Source organism: Myotis nattereri (assembly GCF_964212035.1).
Source record: "Myotis nattereri genome assembly, chromosome: 1".
Classification (NCBI taxonomy): domain Eukaryota; kingdom Metazoa; phylum Chordata; class Mammalia; order Chiroptera; family Vespertilionidae; genus Myotis; species Myotis nattereri.
Window position 1 is genome coordinate 159,594,691 of NC_138075.1, and position 15,422 is coordinate 159,610,112.

Consider the following 15,422-nt stretch of genomic DNA (forward strand, 5'->3'; position numbering starts at 1 on the left):
GCTCCTGCATTGAGCGTCTGCCCCCTGGTGATCAGTGTGTGTCATAGTGACCAGTCATTCCCAGTCTTTCTGCTGTTAGGGTCAGTTTGCATATTACCCTTTTACTATATAGGATAGAGGCCTGGTGCACGGGTGGGGGCCCGCTGGTTTGCCCTGAAGGGTGTACCGGATCAGGGTGGGGGTCCCGCTTGGGTGCCTGGCCAGCCTGGATGAGGGGATGATGGCTGTTTGCAGCTGGTCACACCCCCTTCAGGGTGGAGTTCCCCATTGGGGGGCCTGGCCAGCCTGGATGACGGGCTGATGGCTGTTTGCAGCTGGTCACATCCCCTTCAGGGTGGGGGTCCCCACTGGGGTCCCTGGCCAGTCTGGGTGAGGGGCTGAGGGCCGTTTTCAGGCTGGCAGGTGACTGAAGCTCCCAACCTCTCCTTTTTTTCTTTTTTTTTTTTTATTCTGGGATTTATTTACCTTCTATGGCTGTCACTAGAGCTGAGAGCCGGCTTTAGCTCTAAGGCTCGGCTCCAGCTCTGAGGCCTCCGCTGCTGAAAGCAGGTATCTGGGCCTTGTTTAGCTTCGATAATTGAAACACTGTTGCAACTCCAGCTCTGAGGCCCAGCTGGCTGAAAGCAGGTTTCTGGGGATTGTTTAGCTTCTGTAATTGCAACATAGTTGCTTAGAGTGCAGCTCCGAGCTGGGCAGCAGCAGGCGGGAACCGTGGCTTCCTCCATCACTGGAACAAGCAAGCCTCCTGTTCGCTTCAGCTGCCTGGCTGCCAGCCGCCATCTTGGTTGGCAGTTAATTTGCTAATCACCCTGATTAGCCAATGGGAAGCGTGTCAGAGGTACGGTTAATTACCATGTTTGTCTATTATTAGATGGGATAGATTAGGTTTTGCATTAGATGATTTTGCCCAAATGTAGTTAATGTAAGTGTTCTGAGCATGTTTACGGTAGGCAAGGCTAAGTTGTGATGTTAGGTAGGGTTAGGTATAGTACATGCATGTTCAACGTACAAGATTTTCAACTTACAGTGGGTTTATGGGAACATAACCCCATCATAAGTTGAGGATCATCTGTATAGCTTTTGGACCTCCAACCAAATACAATTTAACCTTAACTCCAGCAGTCCACCAGAATGCCTGTCACATATGTGTTCTTTCCCAGCTATCTGTGAATAAAACTTGTACATTCCTAATGAAATTTTATTTCAAATTTTGGCAAAGCATAGGGATGAACATATTGCATGTAAGTATACTTGTAGGAAACTGGAACATTTTCTTCAGAGGAGCACAAACTAATTTTTTTACAGTTTGAGCCCTTGGAGAAAGCCTTTGCCTCCTTCAGCTACTTAAGGTGGTGATTTTCAACCAGTGTCCTGCAGCAGGCACAGGTAAGCTGCAAGAATTTTTAAAATATGCAATACCTGACTAGTTATTCAGGGGCACTGACCTCTTTTCCCTTAAATTGTCAAATGAAAATTGACAACAGCCAACACAACAATAACTGTCCAGTGTGAATGAGTCAAAATGATACCTTTTTTTGTCAGATCCACAAAAAAATATAATTTTTGATGTGCTGTAGAATCTTACTAGTTTATGTGTGCCATGAGATGAGGAAGATTGAAAATCGCTGACTTAGGGTATCATCTGAGCCAGGAAATCATCTGTGAATTCAGCCGATTTTCAGAGGTCTCACCTCCGAGATTTTGGGGCCCCATTCTGTATTGGTGTGGCCACGATTCACAAGGCTTTGCTACACTTGGTAAGTGGTAACAATATCTTCCAGGTAAATACAGGAATGGCATTGGTTTGGTCTTCTTATTGGTGAGAAAGCATGTCCAGAGATTTCTGTTGAGCTTGCCAGAGTCACTCAGCAACCCAGGAGTCCCCAGGGTTAAGATGTAGCGGCGTCCGTCCGTTCATCCGTCCATCCGTTGGTGCCAGAGGCACTCTGTGGAAAGGCAGACAGATGAGGCTTTCTGAAATGAGAGGTGCAGTTCCCAGCGCAGGAGGTTGGATGACAGCTGATCCCTTCTTCTAAACTGAGAGGCTGTGGTGAGTGGAGAGGAGAGGGAAGAGGCTCCTGAGGAGGCCTAGTCTGAGGCTCTGGAATATTCTCTGCAGCGCAGGAAGGAGCTGCTGCTGTCCCCAGGTGCCACACTGCCAGCCAGTCGGGAGAGAATTCTGTCCTTAAATAATAACAATGACATGGACAATGTAGATGGGTCACAGTGTTGGATTTCATGCCCATCCTGTTGCCCACTAGACGGCACCAGGCCCATCACCAACTTCTTGCTGCTTTTCCCTCATTCGGCTCAGTCTTGGACAATTTCCTGTGATCATCAGACAGCGTTTCTTCATGTGCTCTTATTTAAGTACAGACGATTATTAGAAAACAATTCCCAGGCCTGTGAAAGAGTGGCCTGTCAGCTGACTGAAATGGTGGGACTGCGGTTGGGATATTAGGAAGAATTAGCACAAATTGAGAGAGATGATGCTCTGACAGCAACCCCAAGCCACCAGCCACCCAGTGGCTCTGTCTGAGCCTGCAGGCTGCATTCCCACAGTGTAGGTGACACTCGTCAGCTCCCCGGCCCATGCCTTAGTCACTTGTGAGCTAAATTGGACACAGACAGGGAATCATCCCAAGGTTTCAGGCAGCTGGTCATGTTACGTAAATTATCTTTTCCACATTATCATCATCTAGGTTCCAAACCATAACTATAGAATAAGCAAAATTAAGAGCCAGAAGGAAACTATTTTGCTCTTTGTTTTACAAGTAAGGAAACCAAGGTACAGAATGACTATATGATTTGTGTGGGATTCCATGCTTAATTGAATGCTGAACCATGACAGGTGCCCAGGCCTGCCAACCCACTGCCCCACTGTCCCACCAACGTTCTGTCGTGTGCTTCAAGCCTCCACGTCATTTTCCCGGCTCCTCATTCCCATTTTCCCAAAACAATCTCATGATGGAATAATATTTTAGTGAATGTCAGCTCCAATTAGTTTTTTTAAGGTATATATTAGCATTTAGAGCTATTTAGATTTTAAGTGAAGTAAAATTAAAAATTCAGTTTCCCAGGTGGACTAGACACTTTCAAGTCTTTAGAAGCCACATGTAACTAGTGGCTACCATATTGAGGGTACAGATTATAAGACATTTCCGTCATTGCACAGAGTAGGACAGAACTGATGCAGGATATTCCACAGAACAAAAAAAGTACAAAGGATAAAAAAGCATGTGAATAATAAGACTATTAAGTACCAGGGAGATTAGCTATCTTTCTACAGAATTTTTTTCAAGACAAGGCATCTTTGTGTGTTGGTTTTGGGTTTGAATGTCTTCTGGACGTGGCATTTTATGTCTTTTTTTCAGCATTAATATAATTATTTATAGCCACTTGACATTTCTCATACCCCTTTTGTAAGTTTGTTGTTCTTCCTTTTATGTAAATAAAGGAGATGTGATGCAGAAAGTTGCTGTCCAAGGAACTCAAAAAAGCACAAAAATATCAATTCTTTTGTTTCCATTCTCCAAAAGAAAACGTGCAATTCTCTGGGCCTTATAAAAGCTTGCTGTCCTGGAATTAATAATAGTAATAGTAATAATAATAATTTATTTTAATCAGTTATTATAATTTTGACATTTTGCTGCTTAGAGGAACCTCCAAGGATTTTGCATATCTTCTGTTGATCTACTTCTCTTTACTCCAAAATGGAGTAGGGAAGTAGGTCAATGCCTGTGCTGAAAGCAGAAAGTAAGCACTCTTATTTTCCGCCAAACATTGTGACATTTCCCTCTTGGCTCTGAGACTGATACCACCAGTGCCCACCGGCTTAGTGCTCCCTAACTTGTGATCTGGTTCCATATGGCATCTGTCCGGGGGGAGGAGCCTTATAGTTGGCTCTTTGCCAAGAGCAAAATCGTAATTGGCACTCAGGCTCTTGTTGCAGTTTGTCGGATTGGTGCCAGCAGAGATGTATGTGCCTGTGTCTGGGGCCTGCACATGGCCACTGAGTCCACAGGAAACGTCCCTCCAGAGCAGCAGTTCTCAACCTGTGGGTCACGACCCCTTTGGGGGTCGAAGGACCCTTTCACAGAGGTCGTCTACATACAACCTGCATATCAGATATTTACATTACGATTCATAACAGTAGCAAAATTACAGTTATGAAGTAGCAACGAAAATAATTTTATGGTTGGGGGTCACAACAACATGAGGAACTGTATTAAAGGGTCGCAGTGTTAGGAAGGTTGAGAACCACTGCCCTAGAGGAACCCAGTTTATGGAATGTTGAGCAGTGACAGGTGGCCTTCACATCTTCATGTGTCCAGATTCTGCAGGCACCTCTTCTAAGGGGTGTGACATAGGAAAAGTCACTTTACCTCCATGACGACTCTCAGTTACTTTATTTCCAAAATGGGGATAACGATTTCAACTTCCTGGAGCTGTCATGGTACTGGATGTCAAACACTTGGCAAAGGTTTCTAGAAAAGAGTAGGCCCTCGATAAATATTATTTGAATTAGAATTAATTCCTGTACTGTAGTGGGGTGAGTGCTGAGGAGGTCTGGGGAGTGCAGAGAAGCAAGTTAGTCTAATTTTCTAAGCATAATATCAGATTCTAGTAAATAGGTCTTACTGAGATTTGGAGTATCTGTTCCCATAATTATTCCTCTGAAGAGCACATTGGTTCTCCGTAGCCTCTGGCAAGTACCCCCAAAGGGTTAATTGTGGGACACAGTTTCTGGCTTCCTTAGAAGTGTCAGTGCTGGTAGCCCCATGAGGACAAAAGAAGTCAGTTAAGTCTCTGCTAGAAATGAGCCTCAGCCAGGCAGAAAGTTGGGAGTCCAAAGCAGGAGTTTGTGTGCATTAGAACAGAGTTAACTATGCTATTGCAATACAGGGGCGGGGGGGGGGGGGGGGCATGGGATTCAGCATCACATGGATGGGGGGTGGGGAGACCTACCTGTCCTACAGGGAAGCTTTCCTTGAGGAAGATGTACTCTTTTAGTCATTGTTGAATTTGTATAACAGCTAGAGGTCCTTGGATTTATTTAAGGAAGGAATTGTTATGCAAATATGATGCAAATATTTGGGATAGTTGTTTGCAAAATGCAAGTAGTTAGGAAGGGATTTGGATGTGGATGAGAGGCACTTATTGAGGTGACTGGGAATAGAGAGGAAGGGAATCTGTGGAGATGGAGACACCTATGTGATTAGTGAGGAAATGTGGGCTGTAAAGTAGTCCTAACAGACTCTTCAGTTCAGCATGTCTCACTGACAGAAAGAGGACAGGTGTGTGTCTTTCTTGCAGTGGTACCTTTTATTTGGCGCTGGGCTTCCAGGGACCCAGTATGTTTTGCTCTTGGCCTTGTCTTCTCATAGATTTGCTGTGAGCTGTACACTCTCCGTCAAAGGCAGACCTGATGCAATATTTGGCAACATGATGGATTAGAAATATTTTGTGCTTTGGGCCCAGGTTTGAATTCTGCTTCTATAATTTGTGAGCTGGTAATTTCAGGAAAGGAACTTATTTCTTAGATATGTGCATCTGGAAAATAATACTTTCACTACAGTTGTTACGAGGGTTAGAAATAATGTATGTAATGTAGCTAGCACACTATCTAGCTTATAAATGCTCATTAAAAGATACTTATTATTATTTAGGATATGAGTTGTGTTTGAGCCTATTCCATGAGAAAATTTGGAATGAAAAGTAGACATGTGATGGTCACTCATTTCCAGTGTGTCACAACTGCAAAGAAGAGGTTAAAAATATAAATAGCTAACACTTATTAGACACTTACTCTGGGCCCTTTCCTGTACTAAGCACATGACTGTAGGAGATGAAGTCTCTAGTCCCATTTTACAGATGAAGAGTCTGAGGCCCAGAGTGGCACAGTTAGGAAGTGGTGGTGCCATGATTCAGAGCCCATGCCCTGAGCTCCAACACCGCACTGCCTCAGGGTGATAAGAAGTCCCCAGGCATTTCTGAAATGGGAAGGGGGTTATAAATATGGACTCAGCAACATAAAGACCAAAAGTATAAGAAATATCCTCCATCTCCCCTCCTTTGCACTCCTCTATGGGTACATTTTTTGAGAAAGTAAAAATGCCCTCTCGTTTGGAGAGACATGACGGAATGCGTGCTCTAGAATTCTAAGTTTAGGTCCTGGGCCTGGTATACTCTCACCCGGCTCCTTCATTGTACTAACTGCTCTGTGCAGACTAAATGCACCAGCCCCATTTTTGAACTTCCGTTCTCTGTTAGCTGAGACCTGTGGCAATGCCTTCCTCTTTTCATTCTAGCTCATTGTCAACAGCACTAACCACAAGTCCTTCCTGCCCCAGAAACGAGTCTTGCCACACTCGAAGCTCTCACGGAGTTGTGAACACTACATTCTGCTCTGTGTAGGGCTCTGTCACCTCCACCCCACCAGGGTTAGCTCTTTGGGGTTAAAGTGTTGATTGAATTCTCAGAGGATGATTTGAAAAGAAATAAAGGTGCACAGGAACAAGATAAACGATTGATCTGTAATATAAACAAGCATTGCGTTACACCTAAATTGTTGCAAGAAGATTTTGTGCTCAATATTTTATTTAGCAGAACATGGTTTATAACAATAAGGTTGATTAGCGAAACTTCTAAAAGTGTTTCAAGCTACATGGTTTGATTGTTTATCTCACAAAGAGAAAAAAAAATAGAGTGGTAAAATAGGGCGATTGGAAGAAGTAGAAATTAAAGCCAGGTATTAGGGAAGAGTATTTGCCATCATTTTGAATACCTTGTTGTTATCACCCCAAGACTACATTGAGATGACACCTGCCAATTGCAGTGAAGTTTTAGTTTATGTGGTCCCTTTTTGATCTTTCTGCCTCTTGGGCTAGGGGCCGGAGGACGATCATGGACCTGACTCTGTAGATATTTTGTCTGCCAGGTGTGCAGTTATTTAGGCACATTTTATTTTCACGGTCTGAGATGCTAAACCAAGAGCACAGTACTGCAAATGCATGCTGCTCAGTGCATTCAGCCCTGCCTCTTGGCAGAGGAGGTGGGTTTAGGGAGCATTCAGAGGAGGGAAGACAAAGAGGATATGTGATTTTGCTTTATGATTTACTGAAGGTCAAACTGGGGGGAATCCCAATTAAAAAACGCACACCCTCATTATCATGTTTCATGATGGTGACTAGAATTGCAGGCTCTCTTCCAAATGGGGGCTTTTTAAGTCTTAAGGAAGATGGATATGTACAGGCTTATGTTCTTGCTTTTTGTATCATCCCCAAATATTTACTGAAGCTGGGAGAAGAAAAGGCAGACTTCCCTCTTCTCTCTTCCAAACGTGTGATTGTTTAGAACTCAAGTGCAACATCTGGAAGTCAGACACACAGAGAGCAATTTATGGAGTGTGAAAGATTTGAAATATTCAGTGTCCTTTAGCGGGAACTCAACTTTCTGCGGCTGCATTTTTTTTTTTTTTTTCCGGCACAAAGCAGGCAGTTCTGAGATCGCCTTTGCCTCTCTGAATTAAACCCTTTGTGCCTGGGTCCCATAAACAATGTGCTTTTTAAACGGGAGCCCCCTCCCCGCCCTGGCCCTTTTCTCCAGCGTAAGCAGCCAATCGGCTGCAGCCAGCCGCATTGCTGGAGCACTTTCCATTCTGAGCAGCAACAACGTACTAATTTGATGCACACATGGATGCCTCGCGCACTCTGCAAATTCATCCTCAGCATCTTGCATTAGTCATCTGACGGACTGCCAAGTGTTTCATTTTCTTTTCATGTGACTTTATCATTATCACCTCTCTTCTCCTCCCCCAAAAAAATCTCCAAAGAGGGGAGGGGAAGGGGAGCAATCCAGCAGAAATCCAGCCCTGCCTTTCTTTTCACTCGAGAGCCAGTGTGAGGCTGATAAGGCTGCAGATGCATTGATGGCAGCCTTGCAGAACGAGACCTGCACTTAACTTGCAGCTGCCTCCGAGCTGGGTTTCAAGATGTCCACGCCCCGGGTGACAGCCGGCGGGGCGCTGCCCTGGGCTCGGGCTGGGTGCTGAGCAGCAGCAGCCTGCAGTGCGAGCCCGCCGCCCTGCCACCGAGGAGCAACCTAATGGTGCCTGTGCTTTGTTTTAGTTCATCAAATTTCTACGACTCATTAGGCACTTTGCCCCACGCTCCTCTTCCTCCTCCTTCCGCCTCCCCGCCCCCACCCCGCTATTTTTTTTCTTCCTGTCCCTCACCGTGCAGCCCTAACTCTGGCTCCCGGTTCCCTTTTTGACAGTAACGGCACAGCCAACAAGATGAACGGCGCTTTGGATCACTCCGACCAGCCAGACCCAGATGCCATTAAGATGTTTGTCGGGCAGATCCCCAGGTCTTGGTCGGAAAAGGAGCTGAAAGAACTTTTTGAGCCTTACGGAGCTGTCTACCAGATCAACGTCCTCCGGGACCGGAGTCAGAACCCTCCCCAGAGTAAAGGTACAGTCCGCGGGGTGTGCGCGGTTGGGGGCCTTCCTGGGTGTCCTGGGCATCGCCGCGGGAGGGAGAACTGCGAGCGGGAGCCGCCTGCTGCCCCTGTGCCCGAGGCCAGCCCGGCTCCTCCCCGCGCCCCCGCCCGCCCGCCTCCCGGGCAGGTGGACGGAGCGGGCCTGGGACGCAGGAAAGGAGGAGCGGAGGGAGGGGCGCGGTCGCGCCTCTGTCCAGGCGCGTGATTGCTCTCCCGAGGTCACTTTCTAGGCAGCGCAGGCTCCTCTTCCCCGGTGGAGTGCCTGCCTCTCTAAGGAATCGTGTTTCTAGTCTTGCATTTCAGGAGTAACTCTTTCTGCCCCTACCTTCCCATTATTGCTCATGTAATTACAATTGCATTTCACTTTTCCGTAGCCCGTGGGGATCCTGAGATGCCTTATAAACAGTTGCTTATGATCCCACTGGTCTAAGGAATAAAGGACACACTTTTAGGAGGGATATCAATTATTGGGGTCTAGATGGACGTCTTTAGGTGAAGTATGCCTTCGGGGGCGGGAAGTAACGCCCTAGTGGCCTGAGATAGTTAGCACACCTTCCAAATGCTTGTGGTTTACGCCCTTACCAGTGCGAAGACTCACGTGTACAATCTGGTGGTTTCTCCTGCCTCCATTTTAAGATGAGGGTGATGTTGGGAGGGTGGGGGGACAGTTATTAAAATAGAGAGAAGCCAGAAGCCTCTGCACCACATTGAAGCTTCAGTGTATGAGAGTCGTCCTTTGCAAGCTCTGTGCAGACTGAATTTAACTCCTCTGCTGCCACTTGCTCTCTGTGGATATGTTAACCTTGCTTTAGTAATTTTGTTCTTTCTCTGTTCTTGATCTCTTGGTCTTTCTGCCCAGGGCTCCTCTGTCTTTCTGCGGGTCCACACTTCCTTTTTCTCTATATCTTCCTATCTCTGTCCGGCCTGTTATTTTATTTCTTTGTAGCCTCTCACAAGAGCTCCTGCAAGCTCATTAGGGAGCACATAAACATGAGCACACACTTGTCTCTGGGCCTCTTTCTTACTGTCAAGGTGAAGGGATGGGACTAAGTAACAATTAAAACCCTGATGGTCATGACTCTGAGAAAGGGGTCATCTCTTGTGCCCTATAGTTGCAGAGGTCTGATAGGATTTTTAGAACCTTTTAAGAAATGTAAAAGCCTAATACGTATTTTATAAAGGTGAGCAAACATACCTTCCGATTCCGTTCATAAGGCTCTCATTTTCTATCTCAAAATATAATCATGTACAGTAACACCAAGAGTACTTTCAAAAGAACATACATAAAATTTTGTCATCACACACTTGGTTGTCCCTAAACTTGAAAAATAGGACATTAGGTATATAAAACAGAAGGATTAAACCCATCACAAATTAGGGCAATGTTAAAAGAGCCTTTCTGAGTCATATTCCTAAACTGTTTACCTACATGTTTCCCAAATGGAAAATTCTAGAATTTGGTTTTTGATACTTAACCCCTACAGTATCCTACTTAGGAAAGACAGTATAATGCCCTGGCCTGGACTTAGCAAATGCGGGCCCCCCTACCATGCAGAATGACACCCACAGGAAACTAGGCCAGAGGCAGGAAACTAGTGCTTCAGAACAACAGCCACCCTTCATCCTTGGCTAGGAAAATGTGCCTCCAAATTTTAGTGAATTCCGCATTTTTCAACATGTCCTCTGGTAGAATGCTCAAAGCTCATTTCTTGCTGTGATGCCTGGTTACTTGCATTTTATCTTTGTATTCTATATGTGTTACTTTAGCCAGAAAGACCTTTCTCTCAGTCAAGTGAGTACTTGTACACGGCCTAGTTCTTTTACCATATTCTCTCTTTTTTCCTGATGTTCCTCAGAGCAGTCTCTTCATCAGGGTATGTTTGAGACTATACACTTCATTAACTTCTTTCACTGGGTTTTGTAACTAACTTCATTAAAATAGTTTGCATAAGCCCACGGTCTTAGAGGAAAAGGGACACATGGTACGGGCTTTTTGAGCCCATGCTCTGTACCAAGTCCTCTGTGAGAAGTTTTACATATGTTCTCTTCTGAGGTTCTTACTGAAATCCTGAAAGTAGGTGATATTAGCCACATTTTGCAGAGGAGGCTCCGAAAAAAAGAAATGTTAGCCCAGTTTGCGCAGCTAGAAAGAGGTAGAGTAGCAATTTGAGGACAGACCATCCGTCTTCATGTGCTGCGTACACCAGCTTGCTTCTCCGTGAGGTCAGGCCGCACGTCAGCCTTGCTCTGCCCCATTTCAGGGTTGGGTGAGAGGCCTTCTCCTTGACCACAGTGTTCCCCGGGTGAACACAAGGGAATTTTGCCCTTTAAGAGCAGGGTTGATTTGTTTGTGTCTTGGTGTTCCGTTTTTATGCCCATGGGTTTAGATTGTACATCACGCCAACTCATGGTATCATGGGATAGAAGCTACAGAAGAAATCATTCAAATCTTACCTTTGGAAAGATAGGTCAATTTCCATTACTGTGAACTCCAAGTCTCACATCAAATATTGCTAGAAGTACGTGGGCTGTCAGCCAAAGCCTGAAAGGGTTTTTGTTATACAGACATCTCTGTTGTAACGGTATTTGTTGTGATGGGATTTGAGCTGTATAATGACATTCCTCTTGGAGGATTACAGGCCTTAGCCGCTTACGTGTAGAGAGCAACAACCACCGCTTTGCTTTACACTGATACCTGTGCGTGTCATATGTCATTTACCTGTGTGTGTATGAAATAGGACCCCACATTTACATTTGTCCTGACTATACGGGCAGAGTACAGTTATCATGCTTTCTCATGGCTGATATCAGAGTTTCAGGAATCAGAATTTTGAAGGCATTCTCTAAATGTGGTTTAAGTGATCTAAGTGAGGCTTTTGGAGTGGCCTTGATTCATTGCCTTACTGACATCGATGATTCCAAGGAAGGAGACCAGGTCAGGGTATTCCCTAATCCAGGTGATACAGATGTTTCTCCCACATTGCCTCTGATATTCTGTTTAGTCTTGAGGCATGAAAACTTTGTTCCATTTTTTGAAATCATCCTTTAAGAGTTAGGCCCTAAGCTATCTGTTTCTTCTCCCTATAATTGTATTTGTTGATCATGTAGGCTCAGCCACTTAGGGGAACCTGGCTAAGTCAACGATCCCACCTATTAGGACTTATGGAGTGGATATCTTATTCCATGGTTATTGGCCAAGTATATAGATGATGAAAAATACCGCGTAGTAGTTAAAAGCATGGCTTTTAAAGTCAGACAAGCGTAACTTCAATTCCTGGCTCTACCACTCCTGAGTGTTGGCCTTGGGCACATTATTTAATCACATCTGAAAGTGGAGACAGTCCTCAGAGGGCTGCTGAAATGGAGTCATGCTTTCACAGAGCTGGAATATGGTAGGAGCTTATGATGGTGGTGGTGATTATTATTACAATTATTATCATCATCATCATCACTGTCCTCAAGAACTTGAAATCTAATAGGGACAAAGAGGCTAGCCAGTACACAGGTAACTAGAACCCAGAAGAATATGAAATAAGAGGAAGTAAGAAAGATATGAGCATATTTGAACTCTGGAAGTTCAGGGGAGGAATGAATAACTTAAAACTACGTTTAGGAAAAGATGGCATCTCTACCACATCTTGAATGAAAAAAAAAAAAGATTCCAATAAGTAAAAACAATGTTGGACATTACACATGGATAGACTGGCTTGATTCAGGAATGAAGGTAAGAAAATGCGGGGTGGCTTCTGGGAACTATGAATTCTCCCAGAGTCCAGAGGAAATGTGAAATACATGAACTGAAATGGAAGACGGGAAGGTCATGGTGTGTAATATAAGCTCGGTCCAGTTCTTAGAGGGCCTTAATTCTCAGGCTAAGATATTTGAATTTTATTTGCTAGATTTTCACAAGTCTGTGAAAGGGGAGAGGCTGAGAGATCGGTGCAGTGTGTTATCTGAAGTACATGGAGTTAAACAGGGAGGCTGTTTATCTGTCATGGCAACGGAGAGGGCTGAATTGAATGGCACAGACATGACCGGGTGGAAGGAAGAAAAACTTGATAACTAAATTGAGGCAATGATGACCAAGAGATTTTGGCTTAACTGGGAAAAATGGAAAAGCAGTCAGCAATGGTGGGAACAGGGAAGGAGAGGACTACTCAGTTCAGTTTTGATTATGTTGAGTGTAGGTGCCACAGGAGAGTCAAGAAGGATGCAGGCCAAGAAAAGCCATTGGACTTGGCTGTTGAGAGGACTTGAGAGCGCTTCAGAAGGGTGGAGGTCGGGCTTGGGAGAGGATTGCTAGGTTTATGTGCAGGCCTGTGAGTGGAGTCTGCCCTTTCTGGGAGTCTGGTCATGAAAGAAAGAGAGCTTAGATACAGCTTGTTTTTAAAACAAGAGATAAGAAGGCAGAGCAAAAAGTGATAGTGAAAGTGTAAGGATGATAGGGATCAGGGTCCTTATTGAGACCAGAGAAGTGGCTGAAGAGCACATGCGAAAGGGCGGAAAGAACCGACATTTGAGACAGCAGGGCAGTTAGGAGGAAGTAACAGAGAACTTCAGTCTAATGGGGGCGGGAAATAGACACTCAGTACAGATGCCTTCAGTCTTCTCAGCAGATAGCACATTGCTAAGAAGGCCGGGTGGAGTTGAAGACTTAAGAAGAATGGGAATGGTTTAAAATGACAGCTTTGGGAAAGCTGACAGGGGAAAGAGCAACAGGACGGACCCACTTATACCTGGGTGGTGTGGATTTGGAGTGGGCCTTAGTAGTGTGGCTCTGTGCCTGTCCCTCAGTGGGTGAGCAGAGAAACAGAATCATAGGGAACCTGAGTTGGAGATGTGGTGGAAGGTCAGGAAGGGTGCTGAAAGCATTAGAATGTTCTCTGAAGTCTAAGGTAGGGAAGCTGGTGAAGACAGAAGTTAGCTCCCGGTCTGGAGAAGAAGGAGAGGTTGAGGAGTTGGAGACCGTGGCTAAGGGACAGTGGAAGAGGTGGCAGGTCTAGAATGGTGTTCAGTGAGACCAAACTCAGAACCTGTAAGTGGTAGGGAAATTCTGTGCCGTGGATCATCACTCTCTTAATATTTTAATTTTCATCCAATACGCAACCCAGGTTCATAGCACCCTGTAAAAGCTTACTCTAATGACTGCTAGTTACCTTTGTCTAAGCTCAGTCGGCTAGGCTTTGCTCATCTGGTTTTACAGAAAGGAACACTTAGGAGCCTGTGCGAGTGATTAGAATAAAATCACTTGGCGTTTCAGACTGGAAGGTGGAACCGACCCTCGGCCCTGCCTATTGCTCCATTGATCCCATGTTACCCTCTCTGGTGACTTTTCAGCCAGAGAGCCAGAAATAGGAAGTAGCTTGTGTGGACTCTCACTGCGTGCCACAGGCTTGAGGGACAAAACTTCCCTTTTTCTAGAATTGTGCTCAGGTCATGGCGTAACTGCGGTGCAGCTGCAGCCCTCACAGTGCTTGGAGCCCAGAGTTTTCTGGGTGGAACAAAGATTAAATTCAAGGCTCCTCTGGGAAGGGTTATTAACTTTAAATCTCAAAAAAGCACCTTTTGTAGTGGTTCTGATGCTGTTACCAGTTCTTGTTCTTGATGGTCAGGCAGCAGTTGGGACGAGGGGACTGGCCTGGACAGCAGCTCGCCTTCCCCTTCGGTAATTTGATGCTTCTCCCCACCTCCACTGAGCTTAGACTGTGACAGAATATGAGTCCCTTCTTTCCATCGTAAAGGCTTGACTTCAGTCTTCAAGAATTCATTAATAAAATCTGAGTTTGTTCTAATCTCTTCCCAGTTCAGTACAATGGAAAAGTTTCTGGAGGATGAGATGGGATGGTCAGAATTAAGAGGGAGAGGAGGAGAGGAGAAGGCTGAAAGGCACCAACGCCTAATTTTACTCATTTCAGAATTTGGCAGGAGGACAGCCTTGAGGGCAGGAGATTCTTCTGTGCTCTGGTAGAATGAGAGCAGGCCCTGGAAAGTCAGGACACTTACAAAGTTCTGTCACAAGCTAGTTTAGAGAACGTGCCTCAGGTTTTTTATCCTTACAATAACAGTAATACCTACCCCAGAGTTGTTTGACATATTCTGTGAGAGAACAATGCGAATGCTGCTAGTCTAAAGGGAGTTGGTAATCTTATAAGCTTTATTCTTCTTTAAAATGTGGAAGGTTTGTAAAGAACATTTTTGACCTTTTTATTAATGGAATCATATTGGAGGAGTGCAGTGGGTGCCGAGAGGTTCATTTTCATATTTTATGTCTTTCCTTTATTTCTTTTTCTTTTTTTAAAAAAAAAAGGAACTGTCAGAAACTTCCCTTAAGTAATAGAAATGGACTTGGAGCCAGTTTTTTTAAGGCAATGTCATCTTGAAATCAGTAATTGAGGAAGAATTGAAAATGTGGGCAGATGAGCCAATTTTACATTTTAATGCATACAAGCAAGGGCTGGGATTTCTGCCCTGAATTTCTTGAAAACTAGGGTTGCTGCCCTAGATTTTCTGGGACAGTCCCAGTTCTGTTAGTGCTGCCTCCGTGGCCTACAGGAAGGATGCTTTTCATCCTGATTAACTTTACGTTAACAGAAATCACTGTGTAACTTATTACGACGTCTTTTCTTTGTAGGCCGTCCCAGGTCCTACCAGTTAACAGAAACACTGTCAGAATTTTTGTCTTCGTGCAGGATCCTTATCATATCCTTGGAAGAGATGGAGTCATTTGTTACATTATATAGTTGTGCTTTTTTTTAAAATTTAATATTTTTTTTCAAAATGGAGGTTTTAATTATTTCTACATACACAGATTGCACTTATAGAACTGAGATAAATGAGATTTTAAATAACTTTCTCTTTTAAGTTGTCGTGAGAAAAAAATCTCTTTAAATTCTCCACACCTGGTGCTTTGAGACCGGACC

At 44.7% G+C, this 15,422-nt stretch overlaps 1 protein-coding gene across 12 annotated transcripts in view; it reads left to right on the plus strand.

The window, feature by feature from the left end:
- CELF2 (CUGBP Elav-like family member 2) overlaps positions 1 to 15,422 on the plus strand; it is a gene marked incomplete at its 5' end in the record, with an annotated part of 552,657 nt that overhangs the window by 381,642 nt on the left and 155,593 nt on the right. For all 12 annotated transcript variants that reach the window (XM_081085288.1, XM_081085287.1, XM_081085286.1 and 9 more), the window contains one exon: positions 8,278 to 8,474. In XM_081085288.1, the coding sequence (XP_080941414.1) occupies positions 8,297 to 8,474 (178 nt within the window). The remainder of the gene's footprint in view (positions 1 to 8,277; positions 8,475 to 15,422) is intronic.